Below are 27,611 nucleotides of genomic sequence, written 5' to 3'. Positions count from 1 at the left end.
ATGTTTCAGGAAAAAACATTCCATGAATGATGTGTGTTTGAGAACATTCCAGATAACTTTGAACAAACATTCTATTAACGCTACTGAAAGAATGTTTGTTCGTAACGTTGAGAGAACCTTGCCAGAACATTCTGAGAACGTTCTCTGTGTAACAGTGTCAATGTTGCACAATTAAACTTCAATTTCAGCTGTAAAGCAGCTCTTTAGTAGACAATAGTGTCATTATTCACCTCAGTTCAGTTCATCTGTTCTTGTCTGATAGTGTCAGTGCAGTAAAATATTACTGAATATTAATTGTCTTTTAAACCCCAACCGAGCAAGACAAAGGCAACAGTGGTGTGTGTTTTTAATTAGTTATAGTTTGAGGACAGATTTGTCTCCAGAAGTGAATCTGACATAACCTCCCTTTGGGGACGTTTCTCAAAGGTAAAAGTCATTTAGTTTTCTTTAGCATTAGGGTTTGGGTTTGTCTGTTTAGGTTTCCAGCTGTGTTGTTGTAATTCTGTGTGTTTGCATGTGGCTGTAGGTTCTCAAATATCAGGGAATTTTTAGATCTTAAGTCATAGTCATTTCAGTAATGCCCATATTTCTGGTTTTGCTTCTCTCTGATGTCTTTCATTAGCTAGATATCGCTCTTTCACAGTGATTGTGTATGTTCTCAGGATAGAGTTCAGGATGTTTTTACTCGCTCCAGCAGTATCTTAAGATGACTTGAGGCCAGATGCTGCAGGCAAAACCCTTGTGTTTTCATGCACTGGTCAATTTAGACTATTTTCCTTCCATAGCTTGACTTCTTTTAGACTTATGGAAAGAAAACATCCAGAATGCACATTTCAGTCATGACAACTCTTGAAATAGTTTTAGCATGTTAATGAATATGGCAACGTTAATGTATTTAGTCTTGCTACTGCTAACAGATGCACTCTGCTGTGAGCATGTAAGATCTGCTGCTGCTGCTGCATAAATAGACATATATGAATCCCATAGCAGATCTAGGCAGGTGGAGCTGGGGAGGTGGAGGGGTTCAGAGGAACTAGCTTACAGCAAACACTGATCCAGACTATTTAAGTGTTGAGCAAGCAATCTCATTGGCTGCAGAGGCCAATCAGCTTGTGCCGTGCGGTAGTGATGTGATTGTTTGCAGATTGCATGTAAAGGACCATCTGCCTGCGCCCTCTAGAGTTTCATGACTGAACTAGATTTAAGTGTTTATTTTATTGCACTTTTTCTATTTGTGTCTGTAGATTTTAATTACAATCCATATTTAGCGTAAAGCGGTGAGTTTGAGATCAGAAATCTCCACTGCAGCAGATTTACATTCACCAGATTTTACAGTTTTATTCCTATCTATATTCTGAAGGATTGTTCAAATATCATTCACCTGATTTAAACAACATTTTAATCTTAAAAACATGGTTAAAATGTTTTTTTTTTCTGTCTTTGACAATATTTTTTGATTTATGCAGTGGTAATTTTTTTTTGGAACGTGTCTTTATCCAGTGTTCAGATTATTGTTCTGGAAATGTATGCAAATTAGTGCATATTTAATTAGATAACTCGGTTACACTTTATTTTAATGTGTCCCTATTACTGTGTAATTATACATTTAAGTACTGAGTAATATTAATTAAGTACATGTACTTAGGGTAGGATTAGGTTAGGATGATTAGGGTTTGGTTTAGGGTTAGTTGCATGTAATTATGCCTAATTTATGGTTATTACTATAGTAAATACACATAATGTGTATCAAGGACACATTAACATAAAGTGTTACCGATAACTCATTTGCATATTTAAACAACATTTCAGAAAACTTGTAATACAAAATAATTGTGATTAATCAACTGGTGAATATCAATGAGTTAAAACTGTTTTAACCTGTTCACCTGTAGTGTCTAGAAAAAAAACAAGCATGAAAATAAGCTAAAACAAGTAAAACTATTTTTGTTTTAGTTCACCCCATCAACTAATATTTGTTTTTCTTTGAAGAACCACAAATCTCACAGGCTTGGAAATCCTGGATATATAGAAATCCTTATTTTATTAGACTGGAAAATCCATGTAATTTAATAAAATCGTTTAATTCTCTGGGCATTTTAGTTATGCCAAGCTCCGAAATATTTTATCCAGGAGTAAAAATATCTTCTAAAATTCTTAACAGCATGAAATCAAAATGATCCCGGTCCTGGTAAACATTCAAATTCACGAGTCAAAGAAATTATGTTTGTCTTTTAAAAGCTTTCATCTAAATTGTGAGTTGCTGATTAATGTTAACCTTCTAGTTAAGCATCTGTTCATCCTGCCAATACTTAACTGTAATTTACTGCTGGTTACTGACATTAAATGTTGTTTCACGTTGACTTTAATGTTTGTGGCTTCTCCTGATTTTCATGTCAGTTTATTAATTCTGATTAATTTTTAATTTTATAGTTGTTGTAGTGTGTGTGTGTGTGTGTGTGTGTTGGTCATCAGTGTGATTTACAGTGTTATATATCTGTGCTGGTGACATATGGCATCACACACACACACACACACACACACACACACACACACTCATAATTCTTGTACAGCGAGACACAGTGGCAAGATCACTTGAGCATCACACACACACACACACACTCTGCATGCATCTTCATGCTCTGAATATCTCTGTGTGTCTGGAGGGTGTGTGTGTGTGTGTGTGTGTTTAATTTGTTGCCGTTCCTGAAGATTTTAATGACACAACTATGAAATACTGCACATCTGTGTGCTGTTAAACACGACCTATAAACGGCCAGCAGATGTGCAGGTGTGAGATGACTCTCGTCTGCGTGAAGCATTAGATGTGCAGATCTGTTTCATTCAGACTTTGTTTCTCCACATAAAAGTTTTTCATTAAATCTGTTCCAGTGTGACTGTCTCTCTCCTGAAGGGTAAATGGTCACATCTGCTTGTTTACCCGTGGTTATGTGGCTGGTTATCATGGTAATCACAACCACAGCTGTGTGTGTGTGTGTGTGTGTGTGTGTGTGTGTGTGTGTGTGTGTGTGTGTGTGTGTGTGTGTGTGTTTTATATCAGGAGTTTTCAAAGCATGTCAGGCTGGGCGATATGATGATGTCAATCGATAGAGGTTTTTCCATATAGTTCATCTGTATGTAAATACATACGTGCAACACAGCAGAGCAGCAAAGAAACATGGATGAATGAGAAGAAAGAGCAGGTCGTGCTTGATGATGATGAGTTATTAAAAGCACAATAAACCGCGACACTTTCTGTGGCGCACATCCGAAGCGCACAAGTGCTGAATTCAGTTCACTATCGCGGCTTAGAGCGCTTGAAAGTTCAAATATACACATTTATTACTCACATAATCACAGTCAGTTATGTCTAAAGTGAAAGTAAACAGTTTGGCGCAATTATTATTATATTGGATCCATGCATAATGTCTTAAAGTGACAGCAGCCTCATAAAGGCCTGTCGCTAATGTTAATCAAACAACAAAAGAAAATCATTCACAGCTTTTGACTGAATATCTTTCATAGCTTTATTAAGAATCTGTGTATATGTAATTCATACAGTGCAGTTTAAATGAATATGTTGTGTTAGAAGGGAAAGCCCGTTTGTATCCTCCACAGCTCACAGATGAATCTTTTCCTGTATGAAAACACACAAACTAGACATGTTCTTACTGGAACTCTACAAATACACAGCCAAGACACACACACGAGCTAATCAGCATAATTAATGTATTACAGTAGAAAACATTTGCCAGATCAGACTTTAGAAATTTTTCGGATAGACAGTGTTGAGGAGATGGTTGTTTCCTTCTGAAATGAGCCTTCATTTTTTGTAGTCCAGAGGCAGTCAATGATGATATAGAGCTTGTGTATGTGTGTGTGTGTGTGTGTGTGTGTGTGTGTGTGTGTGTGTGATTGCCAGTGTTGCCTTGACCTGCACAGATTGAGAAGTGACCCAGACCTCTGCAGTGAAGATGCAGAGAACCAATTCAATCTCCTATGTGCATGTGTGTGTGTGTGTGTGTGTGTGTGTGTGTGTGTGTTAATGGCTATTTCAGTTTTCAGTGTGTTTGTGATGAGCTCAGAGTGCAAATGAATGTCAACATTTATAGATTCAATCAAATCTCTCCATATTCAGAGTTGATCATAATTGATAAAGCTATATTTTGAAGACAAAGTCAGTTAAATCTGACAAAACCTTCCCTTGGGGACATTTGAGGACGTCTTTTAATGGAAAATCAATTTATACATGCACCCCCCCCCCAAAAAAAAACACAGTTCCCTTTAGGGAACAAATAAAGCTCTGTCTGTAATCATTATAACTAGCTGTAGAGTGCATTAGTTCCCGCCCATTTTTTCAGCGCCGATGGTTCTGGAAGTATTTTTTCCTCTCATTACTTCCATATTGATTTTAAAAATGTCTTCGTTAAAGCATTATAAGCCATAAACCAAACCAGCCAGTTACGGAGTGAATTACAACACTACAAACTTTGATTTAAAGCAAAAAAGAAGACTGTGAACTTAACGGCTTTACTGAGAGAAAGAACTACATTCCCATGAAGCATTGGGAAGAGCATAATCAGTGGAGAAAGATAAAATTACTCAATTGAAAATGTTATAAAATATAAAAACTAAATATTTTGATTATTGCAATATATATAATATATATATATATATATATATATATATGGGTCATTGATGAATAAGGTTTTTAAAAGTGTAAAGAGATATAATTAATTTTGAAGTGTTATTAAGTGTTAACAATGAGATTATGTGGTGTTTATAATCAGTTAACATTGCTTTTGTCATTTTTTACAAGATGGACAAAAAAGTCATTCGGTTTAACCAAAATTTCGGTTTTACCGAATGACACTTTTGGTTATACCGAATGACGATATTTTCAAACAATGCTAACAGGCTGATATCTAGCAAAAGGACAATCAAATATTTTATATTTAGTACAAGTTTTTAAAATATTACAACGTTTTCCACGTTTTATAGCGGTTGCACCGAATGACCTGATGTTTCGGGACATGCGTATGATCAAGTGAAAACATGAATTTTTCAAATAGTTAAGAGAGAGTTAGTTAGTTTGCTTCACGACCATGTGGTCCTTTGCAGGTGTCTGAATGATGTCACATCTTGTCACATGATATTGACCGCATGACTTGATCCAAAATGGTCCCTTTATATTGGTTACTCCAAATGACAGCAATGAAATTCATTTTTCCAGACATTCTTTCTCATAACAAAGCAACGACTTCTACACGTAATTTTAATACCATTTTGCACAATGTTGATATAGGATGTCATAAAATCACGCCAGAATAAATAAATATATACATTTATTACATTTTAAGATATTTTAATCACAAATGAAATGTCTGTATTGGCCTTTGGACGGTTAAACCGAATGACCTTTTGACACTTCAAAAATTTTAAAATACCTTTATATGTTGCAAAATATAATTTAAACATTTTGGATTCAATAAAAGAAATCTAGTTGTACTACCTTACATACTTTGGATGTCATATCTTTGTTTTTTTATTATTATCAAGGCCTTTGGACAAAAAAAATGACCCGTCACCCATATATATATATTTATATACAATATTCAAGTATTTCGAAAGCATAGGGAGACCAACTCGATTAATTACGGAAGAGGATTAGGGCCAAGCAATAATAAAAAAATAAAACCATCCCGAGATTAAAGTTGTTAAATTTCGAGAAAAAACTCGTTAAATTTCGAGAAAAAAGTCGAAATAAAATGTTGAGAATAAAGTCATTAAATTACGAGAAAAAACTCGTTAGATTATGAGAACAAATTCGTTAAATTATGAGAAAAAAGTTGTTAAATTACGAGAAAAAATTAGTTAAATTATGAGAACAAATTCGTAATTTAACAAATTTGTTCTCGTAATTTAACGACTTTTTTCTCATAATTTAATGAGTTTATTCTCAACATTTTATCTCGACTTTTTTCTCGAAATTTAACGAGTTTTTTCTCGTAATTTAACGAGTTTATTTTCAACATTTTATCTCGACTTTTTTTTCGAAATTTAACAACATTTTTCTCATAATTTAACGAATTTGTTCTCGTAATTTAACGACTTTTTTCTCGTAATTTAATGACTTTATTCTCAACATTTTATCTCGACTTTTTTCTCAAAATTTAACGACATTTTTCTCATAATTTAACGAATTTGTTCTCGTAATTTAACGACTTTTTTCTCGTAATTTAATGAGTTTATTCTCAACATTTTATCTTGACTTTTTTCTCGAAATGTAACAAGTTTTTTCTCGTAATTTAACGAGTTTATTCTCAACATTTTATCTAGACTTTTTTCTCGAAATGTAACAAGTTTTTTCTCGTAATTTAACAAGTTTATTCTTAACATTTTATTTAGACTTTTTTCTTGAAATTTAACAAGTTTTTTCTTGAAATTTAACAACTTTAATCTCGAGATGGTTTTATTTTTTTTATTATTGCTTGGCCCTAATCCTCTTCCGTAATTACTTGATTATGACTCAGTAGTTTATATATAATATATAAGCTTATTTTTAATGCATTTGAACTCATCTTAACTCAATTTGAACTCTTACGCTGGTGCTGGATCATTGAGAATGTATACTGAAATACACGAACGCCTCACAAAAGGACATTCTCATGTCTTCTCAGCAGCATCTGTTTATTCTGTGTGTGTGTTTCAGTGTGTGGTGAATAAAGAGTAAAGTGAGCAGTTTGATCCTTACTGCCTCATTGTGAAAAACTCCTGACCTTTAAAACAAAGCTAATCGGATGGGTGGGACGTACACATTCCTACAGACAGAGACGGCAGCCAAGAGAGAGCAAGGGATCGTGGGAGAGAGACAGAGACACGGGAATAGGGTTAGGAAGTCTATTTCAGCCTGGATCCATGATGCCTGTGTATGTTAATGGTTTGGTCTGATCCTTCAATATAGACAGTAACTCATACTGCAGCAATAAAAACGAGCAAATCTGTCTGATTTTCTGCTCTCCGATCAAGAAACACGATTCATGATTTAACATATTGCCCACAATCATTGTGCACCAGTACAGATTTAATACACTCATTATTAGATGCTCCATGTACTTAACTGGATATGTAAATAAAGGAGAAAAGATTTTAATATGGATGATTATTGTGGGAGGAGCTCTGTATATTTTTCTTCAGAACCTTCAGGTTAACCACACCTCCTCTCTGTCTAACAGCCATATGCCCCACCCCCTTATCCGATGGCCCCGCCCAGTCCAGGAAGCAGCAGCTGTAGTCAGAGTGCAGTGGAGCAGCTCAGCAAAACTAACCTGTATATACGAGGACTTCCACCTGGAACGACAGACCAGGACCTCATCAAACTCTGCCAACCGTGAGTGAACACACACACATGAACACACACGCGCAAAAGTCGCACATCCCACTAGTGATGGAAGACACCAAGCTTTTCGAAACCAATTACATATGATATATTGGAAGCATGTCTTTGTATATCTAAAGTCTTTGCTACTTCATCAGATGTACAGTTTCATTGTCATTCAGGGTCATGCTTCAGTATTTTTGGATCATAGAAAGAGGAAGTTCTGTATGTTTCTGTAGGTGAAGTTAAATCTTCAACTTTTAATGAGGCCGAGAGTGATGATACTCTGAAACGCCTGTCTTACTGTCCCCACAGAACACACACACACACACACACACACACAAACAAACTCATACACAGTTTCCCAGCGGACACAAACAGTATGTCTGTAATGAGATGTGCTTATGGCACACACAATCCCTCATGAGGACAGTCTGTGTGTTTGGAGCTTGAAGGCATGTTCACACTCCAACACATCTTTAATGATTCCTGATACTTTAGATTTGTTCATATTTTTCTTATAGCCTGATGTTGATGGTTATCTTTTATGATTGCTTTTATGTGTTTTCATGACAGACTATCGTGATATTCTTTCATAACACAACAAGTCTTCATGAAACCGAAGCTGCGACCACCTTTAATGCCATATTGTGACATAATTTTGAGTTAAATTTTTATAAATCTATCAAATGAGAAAGAAAGTACACTGTAAAATGGTCACACTTTAGTTTCAGGTCCAATTCTCACTATTAACTATGACTTTTGCCTCAATAAACTCCTAATTACTGATTATTAATAGTTAGTAAGGTAGTTGTAAAGTTTAGGTATGGGGTAGGATTAAGGGATGTAGAATATGATTATGCAGAATAAAGCATTAATATGTGCTTTATAAGTACTAATAAATAGCCAATATCCCAGTAATATGTATGCTAATAAGCAACTAGTTCATAGTGAGAATTGGACCCTAAACTAAAGTATTACCTGTAAAAATACCTGTTTTAATAAGATTATTGGTATATGTTTTACATGAAAATACTATTTCAGTCTTTCTACTTCAACATTGCACATTTAATTCAATGTTTTATATTTTTTAGTGTCCATTTTTATTTTATTTTATGTATTTTAAATATATATATATTTTATTTTATTTTATTTTATATATTTAAAACATTAATAAATATACAAACCCGATTCAAAAAAAGTTGGGACACTGTACAAATTGTGAATAAAAAAGGAATGCGATAATTTACAGATCTCATAAACTTATATTTTATTCACAATAGAATATAGATAACATATCAAATGTTGAAAGTGAGACATTTTGAAATGTCATGCCAAATATTGGCTCATTTTGGATTTCATGAGAGCTACACATTCCAAAAAAGTTGGGACAGGTAGCAATAAGAGGCCGGAAAAGTTAAATGTACATATAAGGAACAGCTGGAGGACCAATTTGCAACTTATTAGGTCAATTGGCAACATGATTGGTATAAAAAGAGCCTCTCAGAGTGGCAGTGGCTCTCAGAAGTCAAGATGGGCAGAGGATCACCAATTCCCCCAATGCTGCGGCGAAAAATAGTGGAGCAATATCAGAAAGTAGTTTCTCAGAGAAAAATTGCAAAGAGTTTGAAGTTATCATCATCTACAGTGCATAATATCATCCAAAGATTCAGAGAATCTGGAACAATCTCTGTGCGTAAGGGTCAAGGCCGGAAAACCATACTGGATGCCCGTGATCTTCGGGCCCTTAGACGGCACTGCATCACATACAGGAATGCTACTGTAATGGAAATCACAACATGGGCTCAGGAATACTTCCAGAAAACATTGTCGGTAAACACAATCCACCGTGCCATTCACCGTTGCCGGCTAAAACTCTATAGGTCAAAAAAGAAGCCATATCTAAACATGATCCAGAAGCGCAGGCGTTTTCTCTGGGCCAAGGCTCATTTAAAATGGACTGTGGCAAAGTGGAAAACTGTTCTGTGGTCAGACGAATCAAAATATGAAGTTCTTTTTGGAAAATTGGGACGGCATGTCATCCGGACTAAAGAGGACAAGGACAACCCAAGTTGTTATCAGCGCTCAGTTCAGAAGCCTGCATCTCTGATGGTATGGGGTTGCATGAGTGCGTGTGGCATGGGCAGCTTACACATCTGGAAAGGCACCATCAATGCTGAAAGGTATATCCAAGTTCTAGAGCAACATATGCTCCCATCTAGACGTCGTCTCTTTCAGGGAAGACCTTGCATTTTCCAACATGACAATGCCAGACCACAGACTGCATCAATTACAACATCATGGCTGCGTAGAAGAAGGATCCGGGTACTGAAATGGCCAGCCTGCAGTCCAGATCTTTCACCCATAGAAAACATTTGGCGCATCATAAAGAGGAAGATGCGACAAAGAAGACCTAAGACAGTTGAGCAACTAGAAGCCTGTATTAGACAAGAATGGGACAACATTCCTATTCCTAAACTTGAGCAACTTGTCTCCTCAGTCCCCAGACGTTTGCAGACTGTTATAAAAAGAAGAGGGGATGCCACACAGTGGTAAACATGGCCTTGTCCCAACTTTTTTGAGATGTGTTGATGCCATGAAATTTAAAACCAACTTATTTTTCCCTTAAAATGATACATTTTCTCAGTTTAAACATTTGATATGTCATCTATGTTGTATTCTGAATAAAATATTGAAATTTGAAACTTCCACATCATTGCATTCTGTTTTTATTCACAATTTGTACAGTGTCCCAACTTTTTTAGAATCGGGTTTGTATATATAGAACATATAAATCATTCACAATAAGACCAGTAACATACATAAAGAAAATAAATAGGGTCAGTTTGGATTTCATTCCTACTTTAAAAGATTAAACACACACTCTCTCTCTCTCTCTCTCACACACACACACACACACACACACACACACACACACACACACACACACACACACACACACACACACACACACACACACACATTGTGCTGTTAATAGTGTTTCCAGTGCTGTGGGAAATGGCACAATTATCCCTGCTGGAGAAAAGATGACAGACTGAAACACACTGACACTGTTGAGTTTATTTTTATACACACACACACACACTGAGTTCACAAGTTCACACTCACATTCTGACTGAACTACACAAACTATACAGCCGTATTTATAATACACAACATTCAGTGTGCATGTGCAAGAGATTCGGACTCAAACAGGATTGTGATTACAAGATACAGCTGCAAAAACAGCCAGTGTAGTTGTAAAAATCATCACAAATAACTAACTTCTGACTGTTTTGGGTGAAAAAAAGCTTTATTAACACGATTTCAAGGGAGTAATAAAATTGAATGTTGCTTGAAGTTTCTGCTAAATACATAAAAGTTCTGGTTAAATGTGCAAATAAAGCGGGAAAATGAGATGCCTGTGAGAACTGCAGCTACACAAACAAACCCTAATCTCACCCTAAGCTGTGAATGTGCATGTGTAAACTATAAAAATACTCACAATGTTCTTGGATTGATGTTTTATCAATGTCTGATAATGTTTGTCATTTCTATCCTCACAGATATGGGAAAATCGTGTCTACTAAGGCCATCCTGGACAAGAACACAAACCAATGCAAAGGTACACGACTGTTTTTATATTTTTATTATATAATGTTAAACAGATTATGTGGCCGTCGCTCTAGGGATGGTCAACTACTCATTGGTGGACTCGTTTATCTAGATGATTTTTGGTTGTTTTAGCTTTAATTCATTTTTGAGCACCAATAATGTGATTATTTCCCATAATCAGAGTAAGATGTTCACAAGACATGCACAGATCACATGTGAATGTAGGACACGAAAGAGCACAAACTTTTGCAGTAAAGTTTGCATGACACAGCAAGCCTCTTCACTCGCGTTTAAATGCAGTTTTCATTATTCTGCATCAATTTGAGCAAAGTATTGCATAAACATGAGGGAAAGTTTATTGCCTAAATCTCATTATAGTCTCATTATGAGCTTCACTTCTCAGAACTGCATCTGTAAGTCTCTGTTATGTGTGAGGAGGAGAATGATAGTTTGTGCAATTATAGATGTCTATTAGTTGTTCATCGGTCAGTTACACTATTAAAGTGATGTTTTAGTCGTTTATTCAGCATCTCGCAGCATGAATTTTGAATTTTTATCACGTGCTCTTGTTTGAACACATCACGACACCCATTTTATACTATTTACTGGTTTATTATACCTGAATATATCAACTTCTAAGTCATTCTACACTTCTGTTAATGTTCATTTTGTCTGCTTTTTATCATCAGGGTTTGCAAAACCTTCATTATAAGAGTTCTTTTAGTGTTTGTCTTCGCAGTCTGCGAATAATATTTGCAATATTTGAAAATAAAAATTGAATAACTGAAATTATTTGCACTGTTTGGATATGTGTTTTATGTTTTGCATTTGAATCGTATTTGATCCATCAGGCTTTTATGGCTCATATAGTTTGATATAGTGAGGAAAAACAGATTTATTCAGAGGCACAAACTGAGCAAACATGCAGTTTGGCGCAGATGCTGATATTTATATGGACAAAAAGTGATGAAATTCTGATGCTTTTGATGTAAATGAATGAGATCTTTATAACAGTACAGCAGATACTGACATAAAATGCATAATAATATCAATATCTTCCAATAATATGCCTTAGTAAGATGATATTTAAATGCTTAGTGTTATGATCAAAGCTCTGTAGTTTTTAAACATATAATGCAATGCATTGCCGTGATTGAGACATGAACAAATAAACCTTCCTCAAAAGCCTGATGATCATATTTGATGATTTTTCTAATAAACCTGCTTCATTCCAGTTGAAATATTACAAACAATATCAAAGTTATTCTTGCATTTACTTGATAAAATCAGCAGAGATTTGACAGCAGAAAGACATGTGAAGCACGAGCTGAAGGAGGACGCTTGTACAATTACACTAAAAGACTTTTACTTGATAAAAGAGTCTAAACTATCAATCAGAGACAGAATGACTGGAGGAGATTGTGGTTTATCAGTGAAGTTTTGATCATTTACAGCCTTTTGCGTATCAAATATGATACAGTACTTTTTGTAGGGTTATCTAGCCCTTCTATAACTCTTAAAGCTTTCCGCTCATATGATTTTTTTCCTAGTGTGTCCATGAGGAAGGATTTGAGGATTTGATGTGTGAAGAGGGTCTTATAACCTACTTCCTCTCTAATTAAACCTTCATCTCTCCTGGATAACGGGCTGCCGCTGACGGCTTTAATCCAAAGACCATGCATATGTGTGTGTGTGTGTGTACGCATTTAATCTGCCATGAAATTTTAATTAACACCAGTGTGACCCTTATCTGCTGATACAGCCCTGAGAATGAAGGTGTGACGGAAAATAAAGGACCAGTGAGGGATTGTGGGAAAGAGCGATCGCTCATAAATATCTCATAACTCATTAATCAGGTTTGCGGGTTTCCTCTCGGCTCGCTGATGGATGAGGTCAGGAAAATTGGGGAACGCGAAGGAGGAAAGTGAAGTCGGAGCAGAAAACGAAGGGTTGTTGCCAAGGAGACGAGCGTATGAAGGGTTTAATGCGAGATGATTCCCGAGGGTCTTCAGGTGTTTCTCGAACGCCGCTTGGTTAAAGGTGATCAGATAATGGAAAGCGCGTTTAGTTAGTCTGGGTTTTCCTGAGCACAAAGTTTGACTGCTTCTTTTAGACGTGATGCGCTCGAGGATCAGGGACGGATTCAGGAAACATTCTTAAGCATAAAGTTGTTATTATCTGCTATTTAAGAACAAAGTTTTTACAAAAATTCTTCTTAAGAATGTTCTTTTCTCAAGAATGTTCTTAAGAAGAATGCAAAACCTTTGTAAATAACTTCTTAAAGTTAGAATAACCTCCAACTTGTCTTAAATCTCCCAAAGGTAATTTTTTTAATGCATTTATTGGGTTATTAATTGTTGTAATTAAACATCAAAAAACACATCACACTAGCTAGCAATGATTGATAAGCAGTGATTGGTCATGATTGATTATGCATAATGTAATTTTTTTTTTGCTGAAATTTGAAGTTCAGTAACAACTATATAGGGACCTCATTTTTAATTTTACCCTATAATTATGACAATTTTCGGCAGAATTCAGCACATATGAGAGCGGCCATATGCATAAATATTCATAAGAAAGTAAGAAATGTTCAATATTCAAAAAAAAAAAATTAAGAACATCTTTTTTTTAATCTTAGAATGTCATATTCTTTTTAAGAAAAAATAGGATGTTCTTAAAAATATTTGAATATTTGATTTTTTTTCTGAATAAACTTCTTAAATTAATTTTTAGAATTATCCGATTGTATAAAAATGGACATTTGTATTAACTAACATTGACAGGTTAATAAACAATGTAACAAAAAATATATAGCTCATTGTTAGTTTGTTATGATTGATAAGCAGTGATTGGTCATGATTGATTATGCTTGATGAGAATTTTTTTTTTTTTTTTTTTGAAGTTCAGTAACAACTCTACAAAAATGAGTCAAATAGGGACCTCATTTTTAATTTTACACTATAATTATGACAATTTTTTAGGCAGCATTCAGCACAAATTAGAGCGACCATATGCATAAATATTCATAAGAAAGTAAGAAGATTATCTTAGGATGTCATTTTCTTTTTCAGAAAAAATAGGATGTTCTTAAAAATATTTGAGAAATTAAGATTTTTTTTATCTGAATGAACTTAAGATTTTTAGAAATATCTGACTGTATGAACATTGCATATATTGTATATGTTACTCATTGTTAATGCATTAACTAATGTTAACTAATTAAACCCTGTTTTACCATGATATGTATGTATAATATGTAGCTAGTGTTAAGGTGTAATGATCACAACAATTAACTTGAAACAACCCAATAAACTAATTAAATATCTTACCACTGCAAGATTTATGACACATTGCATAACTTTAAAAAGTTTTTTACAATGATTTTTACTTTCAAGAATTTAAATTGGGTTTTATCTTAAGAATTATTGTTTAAGTCTTAACATTTGCTTGTGCAGGTCTTTAAAAAGATCTTAAAAAGTCTTAACAAAAAAAGACAAGACAAGTTGAATGCCATCCACTTTAAGAAGTTATTTACGATGATTTAAGATTTTCAAGTATTTGAACTTGAACAATCTTAAGAAAAAATATAAAAACACTCTTAAGAAGTATTTTTGGGAATATTTGAATGTTTTGTGATTGATCAGAATCAGTTTCACCTGAGTGAACTGTTGCTTTACATGTCAGTCAGATGGTCTCTTCCTGTTTAAGACTTGATGTTGGTCATGTGACTTCACATTAACGCTCTGCCGTGTCTGTAGGTTATGGTTTCGTGGACTTCGACTGTCCGGCAGCGGCTCAGAAGGCCGTTTTGTCTCTGAAGGCCACTGGTGTGCAAGCGCAGATGGCAAAGGTAAGACATCTTCATCCCTTCATCATCCTCACGGCTGTAACTAAAGATTTTATGAGCTGTTTTATCTTCTGCACATTCAAACAGACATTTGATGTGTTTAAAAATATGAATGTTTCATGCACCAACACGAAGGTCATGGGTTCGATTCCCAGGGAATGAGTGAACTGATAGTAGTATGACATGAACGCAATGTCGTTTTGACGTGTTTATCTGTTTTTCATCATGATGTTTTGTCCCTCAGAAACAGAAGTTGCACTAGTCTTTTCTGCCCTATTGTAATGTCTATCAGTGTGAAATGCTTCGCAAACAAGAACAAATGTAGGGCGGGGCTTGATTTTGTCTGTGGGGAATTGATTGGATGGTTGTGGTTTGCTATTGGTGGATCTCATGTGAGTGACAGGTTGCCCCGCCCTCGTCATCAGAGAAGAGAAGAGATGCTGTAAGAGGGAGAAGTTATTCTGATTAAGATAATGAGACACATGAATTTAACACAATAATGAAGTGCACAAATAAATCATTTGTGATAAACACTGCAATATTCAATAAAAAAACAAGACTTGTCCATTTTGGTTTCATGTGACTTTAAAGCGTAGTTGTTCCATATTCATGGAAAGCGCTTTCTGTCTTTCCTCCTTTGTGAGCTTAATAAAATCTGCACTTCCTCTCTCTCTCGTTGCTGTTTGACAGTCGAGTCGGGTGTTAATTAGTTGGTCTAACAGATTCTTTCCTCTGTTTCTCAGACACACACACAGAATCAGGTGATGTGACTCTAAATGAAGCTCTGATTCTCACAGTGTCTCTTCACTGACAGGACTCAAGCTTCTCATCAAACGCACAGAGGTTTAGTTTGTAATGCATGTAAACAGATCTGATTCGTTCTGAATCTGCCGTCTGATAGAAACCGGTGCATGTAAACACAGTCACAGGGTTCCTGCAGCTTCTTAAAAACTTGTTCGGTTTGATCAGATTTAAGGGTGTAAAATACATATGAATTTAAACATCTTAAATGGCATAATAAATTTGGGGATGGAAAAACAGGAAATGCTATAATGCCCAATTTTCCTTATTATTCACCCAAAAATGAAGTAATTATGTCATTAATGTCTCACCCTCATGTCGTTCCAAACCCGTAAGACCTCCGTTCATCTTCAGAACACAGTTTAAGATATTTTAGATTTAGTCCGAGAGCTTTCTGTCCCTCCATTGAAAATGTATGTACGGTAGACTGTCCATGTCCAGAAAGGTAATAAAAACATCATCAAAGTAGTCCATGTGACATCAGTGGGTTAGTCAGAGTTTGTTGAAGCATCGAAAATACATTTTGGTCCAAAAATAACAAAAACTATGACTTTATTCAGCATTGTCTTCTCTTCCGGAATCCTTTCCATTGAATTGATTCCATTGAATTGATTCCATTGAACTGATTCCATTGAACTGATTCCATTGAATCCTTTCATCTGTCGGCGCTGGTAATGCACTTTTACGTCGCCGTGGTTGTTTTTGGCGATTAGGACATCCGCAACATTTTGAAGCATCGAAAATACATTTTGGTCCAAAAATAACAAAGACTTTATTCAGCATTGTCTTCTCTTCCGGGTCTGTTGTCAATCCGCGTTCACGACTCCGCTTCTTCTTCTTATTTACTGTTTTACGGCGGTTGGCATCCAGCTTATTGGTGCATTACCGCCCCCTTCTGCTCCGGAGTGTGGTTCACGACTCCGCATATGCTGCTGATGTAAGACGCTGCTGACGTGTTATCCGGTGCGCCTGAGCTTCGTTTTCAGTCTGAGGGAGACGCACGCTGTATTCAAGATATTCTACATTGTTTGTATTTTGGTATTGCTATATTTTTTAAAATGGTGCGTAAGCATGTCGCAGATGTCCTAATCGCCAAAAACAACCACGGAGATGTAAAAGTGCATTACCAACGCCGACAGATGAGAGGATTCAATGAAATCAATTCAGTGGAATCAATTCAATGGAATCAATTCAATTGAATCAGTTCAATGGAATCAATTCAATGGAAAGGATTCCGGAAGAGAATACAATGCTGAATAAAGTCGTAGTTTAAATCTAAATCTATCAGTTGGACCAAAATGTATTTTCGATGCTTCAAAAAATTCTAACTAACTACTGATGTCACATGGACTACTTTGATGATGTTTTTATTACCTTTCTGGACATGGACAGTCTACCGTACATACATTTTCAATGGAGGGACAGAAAGCTCTCGGACTAAATCTAAAATATCTTAAACTGTGTTCTGAAGATGAACGAAGGTCTTACGGGTTTGGAACGACATGAGGGTGAGTCATTAATGACATAATTTTCATTTTTGGGTGAACTAACACTTTAAATACATAAATGTATATTTCAAAGTAAAAATGCAGTATATAGGTTTGCGGTTTCAGCAGCTCAGTAAATAACACACATTTATGCCAAACGATTGATTTATTATTGATGAATTATGATCATGTTTACATTTATAGTGTTTATATTGTAATATGTTGTAGATGACTGTAAGAAGCATATTTTCTCTCCCTCATCTTTAATGCATAGACATTTCAAAATAAGAGTCCTGGTGTATTTTGGGCTTGTTTATAATGTAAAGTCCCATTTAATGCACAAAATCTAGATCTATTAGTCAACCTCTAATTTGCATTTATTGGTATTTTAGTACACAAACCAACTTCACTGCACATGCAAATATTGAATAAAACATGTCTAGAATTTGCTGCGTCCCAATTTGTATATGATCTGTCCTAAATAGTATTTGAAATTAGCGTGTCCCAAATAGTATTTCAAAGATACCTACTTTATCTGGTTAGAATCCGAAGTGCAGATCCAGCATAATATTACCCACAACCCACATGAATAAATACAAACATGAATAAACTGCGTTAAACTACAAACATGGTGGATGGACCGACGGTTAGGTAGAGAGGTTTAGATAAAGGTGTTTGATTGATTAATAATCAGTATCTAACCTGACGAAAACATGTTTATTAAATGTTATCCACATTATATTTCATCAATATATCTTCACAGCATTGTGAACTTTTATAAAGATACATTAAGTTGAATGTGGAGGATTTTAACTGTGACAAGATGATTGACAGAGCAGTTTAAACGCTGACAGGATGCACTTAACTAAGTGCGTTAAAGACGCAATTATGTCAAAGTAGCATGTCTCAAAGCTTGCCTACTCTTCTGCTACACAAAATATGTACTTTTTCTTCGATAGAGCATAGTATAAGTAGGCGAATTAGGATGCAGTGACTGTTTTTCTGTTGAATGTTTAATTAAGTAACATAATCTGCAGTACATTATTTATTTTGAGATTGTTTAGGTTTGTTCTGTAGGGATATATGGTAATTTTATTTGTGCAGATCATAAAAAAATCTTTAAAAAAAAACATTATTGACTTTTGAAGAATTTGAACTCTTAAGAAAAAAAGATATGAATATTCATAAGTATTTTTGGGAATACAAAGCAAGACAATTTCTCCTCGTCTCTAGCTTGCTTCCTAATCTAGTTGTCAAATAAACCTTGGCATTGTACATTACGAAAATTGCTGGTTCTTTGATGAATTGTTTTTGTTTGACGTTGAAGTCTCTTTGGATAAATGCATAAATATGAATGTACATTTAATTAAAACAATCTCTGCAGAAACCCTCTATTGAGATGATTCAGAGTGTGTTTCTGAACACAGACTGAGATTGATCTGTAATTAGAGCAGCGAGGCAGGAGAACCCAATCCCATAATGCATCTCTCTCCTCTGGTATCACAACTCCCTCTCATTGCCCTTCAAAACTTACCGTCTGTTCCGGATCTGAGCCAGATGGCATCAGTGGAAAAGGAAAGTTGTTCAGAGCTGGAGAAAGTTATTGTAATTTTTGTTTAGAATAACTTGCTCTGATAAATCACTCACAGTACCAGCAGGAACACACAAGTAGACGGAGTCAGTTTTGGTTTCACGTTAGCTTAAATATTGATATTTCACTTTTGTTTTCTGCAGTATTTCTTCAGTAAAGTTTCCCGCTATCAGTTCGCTAATCTAATGATAATGAGATGCTAATCAAATGCAAATTTCCCCACTCACCTGAATTGCCAGGAAGATCCGCTGCTCATTAGGCCGTGTTTTCCATAGGAATAGAGATTTGTATCCACACTATTCCCATGATGCTTTGTGTGAATTATGCATCATCGAGCACACTGTGAACAATCAGCAAGTATCGTGAGATACTAAACTAAAGCATAAATGTGTATTTTGCATTGATTGTAAGACTTTCGATGCCATAAAAATAAATTAAGACAGACATAAAGACTGTGAAAGTGTCTATTTGAAGGAGATCTCATAGTGATTTATTATAGTTTTACCATAGTAATGATGATTTAGATGCTTACGATGGCAGTTTTTGTGTGGGTTACCTTTGCATATTAATGTTTATGATAATGAACTTGAGCAAATGTATTCTGCCTGTTGTTGACATGTACTGAACAGACCTCTAGAGAATACACACAAACATATAATTTCACATGTATACATAAACACACACAGTTGTCGTGGAAACAGTTGTTTATGGGATGAGTGGGAGGAGTTATAACAGGCTCTAAAAGATGCACTGTGTCTGAAATCACATTGGTACTAGATTTGGTTTAAAACTTCCTAACCGTTAAAAAAGTATGTTCTATATAGTATGCGTGTGTGTAGTATGAATGAAATTTGTCACTGTCATGTGACCTGCGGCATCAGTTGCATTGCTTCACTGACATTCACAAATCCTCTCCCATGGCCTCATGGGATAGTAAAGAGTCCATCAAATGTACACTTCAGAATATTATCAGAAGTAGTAGGTCATCCGGGGACTTTTTGCCCACTGTTTTATGAATTCGGACATACTCCTCGGCTCACATAGGCCTACTGTTTTTTGCCTACTATATAGTATGGAAGTAGGTATATTTGGACACAGTGATGGTTTGTTACTTTAAATAAAATAAACTTTAACTCAAATAAAATTGTTGAATAAGCCGAAGAGACACTAATCACTCTAATGTTGACTTGAAACATAACGAAATATAATCAAAAACACCACGTTTCAAAAAACACCAGATGTTTTTCTCAGGAGAAACATGTGAGGAAACTTTGCTGTCTGCTGTAAGAAGAAATGCCAGAGAAGCAGACATGTCTCTCTGTTTCTCTCTGCTTCATCTCTCCAATTAACTGTTGCCGCCTGATTCTTATTAGTGTAGTTACAGCAGCGGGGGCTTCTGGGAAACTTAAGGTCTAATCTAAGGCTGTAAAGGAAGTTTTCTAAACATGGTGTGTACAGAAGAAGATATTGAGAACATGGAGCGTTTAATACAGACAGGATGAGAGGAAAAGAAACGTGGGATCTTAACCTCTTTATTAAGCTGTGATCGAGATCCGAGTCGCTGGTCACATGATCAGACTCGTTATTTGTCTCATTTCTAAAGGCATATTAAACAACAAACGCACACAAAACAGGTTTCCCACAATAATCAGAGCGTCGGGAAGACCATATGTGTGGAGTCCAAGTGTGTGTTTATGTTTGTTTACACAACAGGATGAAACACACACACATACACACACTGCCAGGCACGTCTGTTTCCTGTGCAATCCTTCCAAAACATGAAACACATTGAATATGTACATGCCAGACACAGACGGAGATGGACACACACATACACATGCACATGCATATAAATACATACAGTACAATAAACAATCTGTGTGTGCATGTGTGTGTGTGGCTTCATGGGTTAGAAGGACCATAACACACATGTGTGACAGATGTAGTACAACATGTCACATTTTTTAGTCCACACTTCATATAAATTAATTAATTAATATATATATGATAATATATAATTAGTATTTAAATTATATCTCTTAAATTATATGCATATATAATGTTCATATCATGTTTAATTTTATATTTCTAATATATATATATATATATATTATTAAAGTAAACAATTTAAATTGTATATTTCTTATATATTAATTAATATTAATTATATTTTATTATATTAAATCATTTTCATTCATATATTTTAATTAATTAAATAAACTAATTATAATATATTATTTAATAATATTAATGATCTATATTATATGTAATTCTTAAAGTATTTAAATTATTTAAATTATATTTCTTGAATTACAAACCCGATTCCAAAAAAGTTGGGACACTGTACAAATTGTGAATAAAAACAGAATGCAATGATGTGGAAGTTTCAAATTTCAATATTTTATTCAGAATACAACATAGATGACATATCAAATGTTTAAACTGAGAAAATGTATCATTTTAAGGGAAAAATAAGTTGATTTTAAATTTCATGGCATCAGCACATCTCAAAAAAGTTGGGACAAGGCCATGTTTACCACTGTGTGGCATCCCCTCTTCTTTTTATAACAGTCTGCAAACGTCTGGGGACTGAGGAGACAAGTTGCTCAAGTTTAGGAATAGGAATGTTGTCCCATTCTTGTCTAATACAGGCTTCTAGTTGCTCAACTGTCTTAGGTCTTCTCTGTCGCATCTTCCTCTTTATGAAGCGCCAAATGTTTTCTATGGGTGAAAGATCTGGACTGCAGGCTGGCCATTTCAGTACCCGGATCCTTCTTCTACGCAGCCATGATGTTGTAATTGATGCAGTATGTGGTCTGGCATTGTCATGTTGGAAAATGAAAGAGACGACGTCTGGATGGGAGCATATGGTGTTCTAGAACTTGGATATACCTTTCAGCATTGATGGTGCCTTTCCAGATGTGTAAGCTGCCCATGCCACACGCACTCATGCAACCCCATACCATCAGAGATGCAGGCTTCTGAACTGAGCGCTGATAACAACTTGGGTTGTCCTTGTCCTCTTTAGTCCGGATGACATGCCGTCCCAATTTTCCAAAAAGAACTTCATATTTTGATTCGTCTGACCACAGAACAGTTTTCCACTTTGCCACAGTCCATTTTAAATGAGCCTCACCTGCGCTTCTGGATCATGTTTAGATATGGCTTCTTTTTTGACCTATAGAGTTTTAGCCGGCAACGGTGAATGGCACGGTGGATTGTGTTTACCGACAACACCGTTTTCTGGAAGTATTCCTGAGCCCATGTTGTGATTTCCATTACAGTAGCATTCCTGTATGTGATGCAGTGCCGTCTAAGGGCCCGAAGATCACGGGCATCCAGTATGGTTTTCCGGCCTTGATCCTTACGCACAGAGATTGTTCCAGATTCTCTGAATCTTTGGATGATATTATGCACTGTGGATGATGATAACTTCAAACTCTTTGCATTTTTTCTCTGAGAAACTCCTTTCTGATATTGCTCCACTATTTTTGGCCGCAGCATTGGGGGAATTGGTGATCCTCTGCCCATCTTGACTTCTGAGAGACACTGCCACTCTGAGAGGCTCTTTTTATACCCAATCATGTTGCCAATTGACCTAATAAGTTGCAAATTGGTCCTCCAGCTGTTCCTTATTTGTACATTTAACTTTTCCGGTCTCTTACTGCTACCTGTCCCAACTTTTTTGGAATGTGTAGCTCTCATGAAATCCAAAATGAGCCAATATATGGCATGACATTTCAAAATGCCTCACTTTCAACATTTGATATGTTATCTATATTCTATTGTGAATAAAATATAAGTTTATGAGATTTGTAAATTATTGCATTCCTTTTTTATTCACAATTTGTACAGTGTCCCAACTTTTTTGGAATCGGGTTTGTATGTTTATTTTATTTTTTGATGATGCTGAAAATTCAGCTTAGATCACAGGAATAAATTACATTTTACAAAACATTCACATAGAAAACAGCTTTAAAAACTTTAAAGCTTTAAATTGTAATAATAATTCACAACATAACTGTATTTTTTATTAAATACATGCAGCCTTGAGCAGAAGAGATTGCTTAGAAACATTAAAAAATCTTAATTATTATTTCAAACTTTTGTATATTTATTAAATTATTAAATTAAAATATTTACTTTATTATAATTTTAAGTATTGTATCAGGTATTTGAAGCCAACATATTAAACCACTTCTAGAAAAACAAGCATTTGCATAATTGACCATCAAGTTTCTAAGAGACAGACCTGTGACAACTAGCCCCGGTGTTGCTTACTGCAATATTCAGCTTTACTCACACACACACACACACACACACACACACACACACACACACACACACACACACACACACACACACAGGCTTCGGTGGCAGTGTAATTTACTCCATGGCAGTGAAGCGTGTTTGACTCACTATTAAAGGACATTAACGTGACAGAGGAGCTTTATGTGCTGTCAGCCTGCTGTCAGTGTCTCTCAGTGCTGTTTATTAGTGTTTATTAGTGTGTGTTGGTCTGTCAGTGTGAGTCGAACCCTGATCCTTCATCACAAACTCACATTCTCACACAGTTACACACATTCATGTTCTCACACTACTGACACAATCAAACATTTGTCATCATGCATGATTTTGTGAATCATACAATGCAACAAAACCACATTATGTTTGATAAATTTTAATCTTTCAAACTGTAAATGCGCGTGTTTAAGTCTCATGAATGATCTGTGTGTGTCTGTGTGTCTGTAGCAGCAGGAGCAGGACCCCACTAACCTGTACCTGTCTAATCTGCCCGTCTCTATGGATGAACAGGAGCTGGAGGCGGTGCTTCGACCCTTCGGTCATGTGATCTCCACACGGATATTACGAGACGCCAGCGGCGTGAGCAGAGGCGTCGGCTTCGCCAGGTAAACCACCGCTGAGTGTGTGTTTGTGTTAACACCTCAGTAAACAAGTATTTAATAGAGTTTAAATAAGGTGTTTTCAGGACATTGATTTACTCTGTGCTAATGAGGCTCAATGTATTTGAATAACAATTTTATATCACAAAACAAATACGATGCTGTGCTTTCCTGCTGGTGTTTTCTTGTGTGTTTTGTTCCAGTCATGTATGTGAATGTCTGTCATGTGTGTATTTTTTTCTTCAGGATGGAGTCCACAGAGAAATGTGAAGTTGTCATACAAAATTTCAATGGAAAATATCTCAAAACTCCACCAGGCATCGCAGGTACCAGTGCGACTCTCTCAGTTCAGTTCAGTTCAGAGCGTTGGCATGAACACGTGTCATTGCCAAACAGAAAGAGTAAAGCTTCCTGCATCAGTCTCTGAGGAATGATTTGGACAAATGACACTTGTTTCCCTCTAATCACTGGACAAACTCAGATGCTTCTCGATAAAACGAGACCCAAACGAGTCAATAGTCATCTTCCAGTAAGAGTCTGAAATGAGTGTGGAGCGGCTCAGATGATTGGATGAGAGTCGTTTGAGCTCATATTGAGATTGATGCAGGCGTGTGTTTCGTCTCAGTGTCGGCTGATGAGACTGAAGCAGTGTTTGTGATGCAGGAGTTTCTGCTGCGGTATCGACCAGAGCCGAGCTCACACTGGACAGGAAGTGATGATTATTCTGCACACTTTACTCAGATCAGAGTTTCCTGGACAAACTAGAGATTCATTTGATAAAATCCGTCTGTCTGTCTATCTATCTATCTATCTATCTATCTATCTATCTATCTATCTATCTATCAATTTATAGTTCTATTGTTCTATCACTCTATCGTTCATTAGTTCTATTGTTCATTCTATCTATTGTTCTATCTATCTATCATCTATCATTCTATCATTCTTTCTAACTATCTATTGTTCTTTTGTTCTATCGTTTGTTCTTTCTTTTTATCCGTCTGTCTGTCTGTCTATCTATCTATCTATCATTCCATCTATCTTTCTATCTATCTATCTATCGTTCTGTTGTTCTATCGCTCTATCATTCGTTCATTCGTTCTATCTATCTATCTATCTATCTATCTATCTATCTATCTATCGTTCTGTTGTTCTATCGCTCTATCATTCGTTCATTCGTTCTGTCTATCTATCTATCTATCTATCTATCTATCTATCATTCCATCTATCTTTCTATCTATCGTTCTATCGTTCATTCTTTCTATCTATCTATCTATCTATCTATCTGTCTGTCTGTCTGTCTATCGTTCTGTCATACTATCTATCTATCTATCTATCTATTGTTCTATAACTCTATCGTTCGTTCGTTCTATCGTTTGTTCTATCTAATGTTCTATCTATCATCTATCATTCTATCGTTCTTTCTATCTATTGTTCTATCATTTGTTCTTTCTATCTATCTATCTGTATTGTTCTATCGGTCATTCTTTCTTTCTATCTATTCTATCTCATTCTTTCGTTTTATCGTTCTATCTATCGTTCTATTGTTCATTCTTTCTATCTATCTATCTGTCTGTCTATCTATCTATCTATCTATTGTTCTATCGTTCGTTCTATCTATTGTTCTATCTATTGTTCTATCTATCATTCTATCGTTCTTTCTTTCTATCGTTCGTTCTTTCTATCTATCTATCTATCTGTCTGTTTATCTTGTTCTGTTGTTCTGTCTATCTATCTATCTATCTATCTATCTATCTCGTTCTATCGTTCTATTGTTTTATTGTTCTATAACTCTATCATTCGTTCTATTTATTGTTCTATCTATCATCTATCATTCTATCGTTCTTTCTATCTATTGTTCTATCATTTGTTCTTTCTATCTATCTATCTGTATTGTTCTATCAGTCATTCTTTCTTTCTATCTATTCTATCTCATTCTTTCGTTTTATCGTTCTATCTATCGTTCTATTGTTCATTCTTTCTATCTATCTATCTGTCTGTCTATCTATCTATCTATCTATCTATCTATCTATTGTTCTATCGTCCGTTTGTTCGTTCTATCGTTTGTTCTATCTATTGTTCTATCTATCATTCTATCGTTCTTTCTATCTATCGTTCTGTCGTTCGTTCTTTCTATCTATCTATCTGTCTGTCTGTTTATCTTGTTCTGTTGTTCTGTCTATCTATCTATATATCTATCTATCTATCTATCTATCGTTCTATCGTTCTATCGTTCTATTGTTTTATTGTTCTATAACTCTATCATTCGTTCTATTTATTGTTCTATCTATCATCTATCATTCTATCGTTCTTTCTATCTATTGTTCTATCATTTGTTCTTTCTATCTATCTATCTGTATTGTTCTATCAGTCATTCTTTCTTTCTATCTATTCTATCTCATTCTTTCGTTTTATCGTTCTATCTATCATTCTATTGTTCATTCTTTCTATCTATCTGTCTGTCTGTCTATCTATCTATCTATCTATCTATCTATCTACTGTTCTATCGTTCGTTCGTTCGTTCTATCGTTTGTTCTATCTATTGTTCTATCTATCATTCTATCGTTCTTTCTATCTATCGTTCTATCGTTCGTTCTTTCTATCTATCTATCTGTCTATCTGTCTGTCTGTTTATCTTGTTCTGTTGTTCTATCTATCTATCTATCTATCTATCTATCTATCTATCTATCTATCTATCGTTCTATCGTTCTATTGTTTTATTGTTCTATAACTCTATCATTCGTTCTATTTATTGTTCTATCTATCATCTATCATTCTATCGTTCTTTCTATCTATTGTTCTATCATTTGTTCTTTCTATCTATCTATCTGTATTGTTCTATCAGTCATTCTTTCTTTCTATCTATTCTATCTCATTCTTTCGTTTTATCGTTCTATCTATCGTTCTATTGTTCGTTCTTTCTATCTATCTATCTGTCTGTCTATCTATCCATCTATCTATTGTTCTATTGTTCTATCGTTCGTTCTATCTATTGTTCTATCGTTCGTTCTTTCTATCTGTCTGTTTGTCTTGTTCTGTTGTTCTATCTATCTATCTATCTATCGTTCTATCGTTCTATTGTTCTATCATTCGTTCTATTGTTCTATCATTCGTTCATTCGTTCGTTCTATCATTTGTTCTATCTATCATTCTATCATTTGTTCTTTCTATCTATCTGTCTATTGTTCTATCGTTCATTCTTTCTTTCTATCTATCGTTCTATCTATCATTCTATTGTTCGTTCTTTCTATCTATCTATCTATCTATCTATCTATCTATCTATCTATCTATCATTCTATCTATCGTTCTATCTATCGTTCTATTGTTCTATCTATCTATCTATCATCTATCTATCTATCTATCTATCTATCTATCTATCTATCTATCATTCTATCGTTCTATCTATTGTTCTCTCCATTTATCCAGTTTTCTCTCTGTTGTCTTATGTGTGTCTGTACAGTAAGTAGATTTGATGGAGTGATTAAATAATGGGTGTGTGTTTGTCCATGTCCTTGCTGTAGTTTCAGTCTCTGTCTCTCTGTAGGTCCGTCTGAGCCGCTGCTGTGCAAGTTTGCTGATGGCGGTCAGAAGAAGAGACAAACCCAGAGTAAATATGCACAGAACGGCAGAGCGTGGAGGGAAGGAGAGGTGAGATCACACACACACACACACACACACACACACTCAAACACGCTGGATTTCCATGATTTATAGGGACTCTCCATACACATAATGATTGTTATACTGTATAAATTATATATTCTGTCCCCTAACCCTATCCATCACAGAAAACTTTCTGCACTTTTACATTTTCAAAAAAACATCACTTAGTATGATTTATAAGCTACTTTCCTCATGGGGACCACAAATGTCCCCACAAGGACAAAAATGACTGGTTTTGCCATCATTCTGGGAACATTTTGTCTGCAGCATAGGGAATACCTGAGCCACACGCTCACACACACACACACACACACACACACACACACAC

At 35.3% G+C, this 27,611-nt stretch overlaps 1 protein-coding gene across 8 annotated transcripts in view; it reads left to right on the top strand.

Moving 5' to 3' along the window:
- LOC125275930 (RNA-binding motif, single-stranded-interacting protein 3-like) overlaps positions 1 to 27,611 on the top strand; it is a 51,440-nt gene that overhangs the window by 4,044 nt on the left and 19,785 nt on the right. For 6 of the 8 annotated variants that reach the window (XR_007186540.1, XR_007186539.1, XM_048203285.1 and 3 more), the window contains 6 exons: positions 7,233 to 7,387; positions 10,942 to 11,000; positions 14,752 to 14,843; positions 23,472 to 23,629; positions 23,870 to 23,949; positions 27,165 to 27,268. Coding sequence is in view for 6 of the 8 variants with exons in the window: in XM_048203285.1 (XP_048059242.1) it covers positions 7,233 to 7,387; positions 10,942 to 11,000; positions 14,752 to 14,843; positions 23,472 to 23,629; positions 23,870 to 23,949; positions 27,165 to 27,268 (648 nt within the window). In the remaining 2 variants the exon portion in view is untranslated. The remainder of the gene's footprint in view (positions 1 to 7,232; positions 7,388 to 10,941; positions 11,001 to 14,751; positions 14,844 to 23,471; positions 23,630 to 23,869; positions 23,950 to 27,164; positions 27,269 to 27,611) is intronic. The other 2 variants (XM_048203284.1, XM_048203283.1) reach the window with 2 other exon arrangements.

This window comes from Megalobrama amblycephala, linkage group LG9, assembly GCF_018812025.1.
Source record: "Megalobrama amblycephala isolate DHTTF-2021 linkage group LG9, ASM1881202v1, whole genome shotgun sequence".
In the NCBI taxonomy this organism is placed as follows: Eukaryota; Metazoa; Chordata; class Actinopteri; order Cypriniformes; family Xenocyprididae; genus Megalobrama; species Megalobrama amblycephala.
This window is presented reverse-complemented; position numbering and strand designations above follow the sequence as displayed.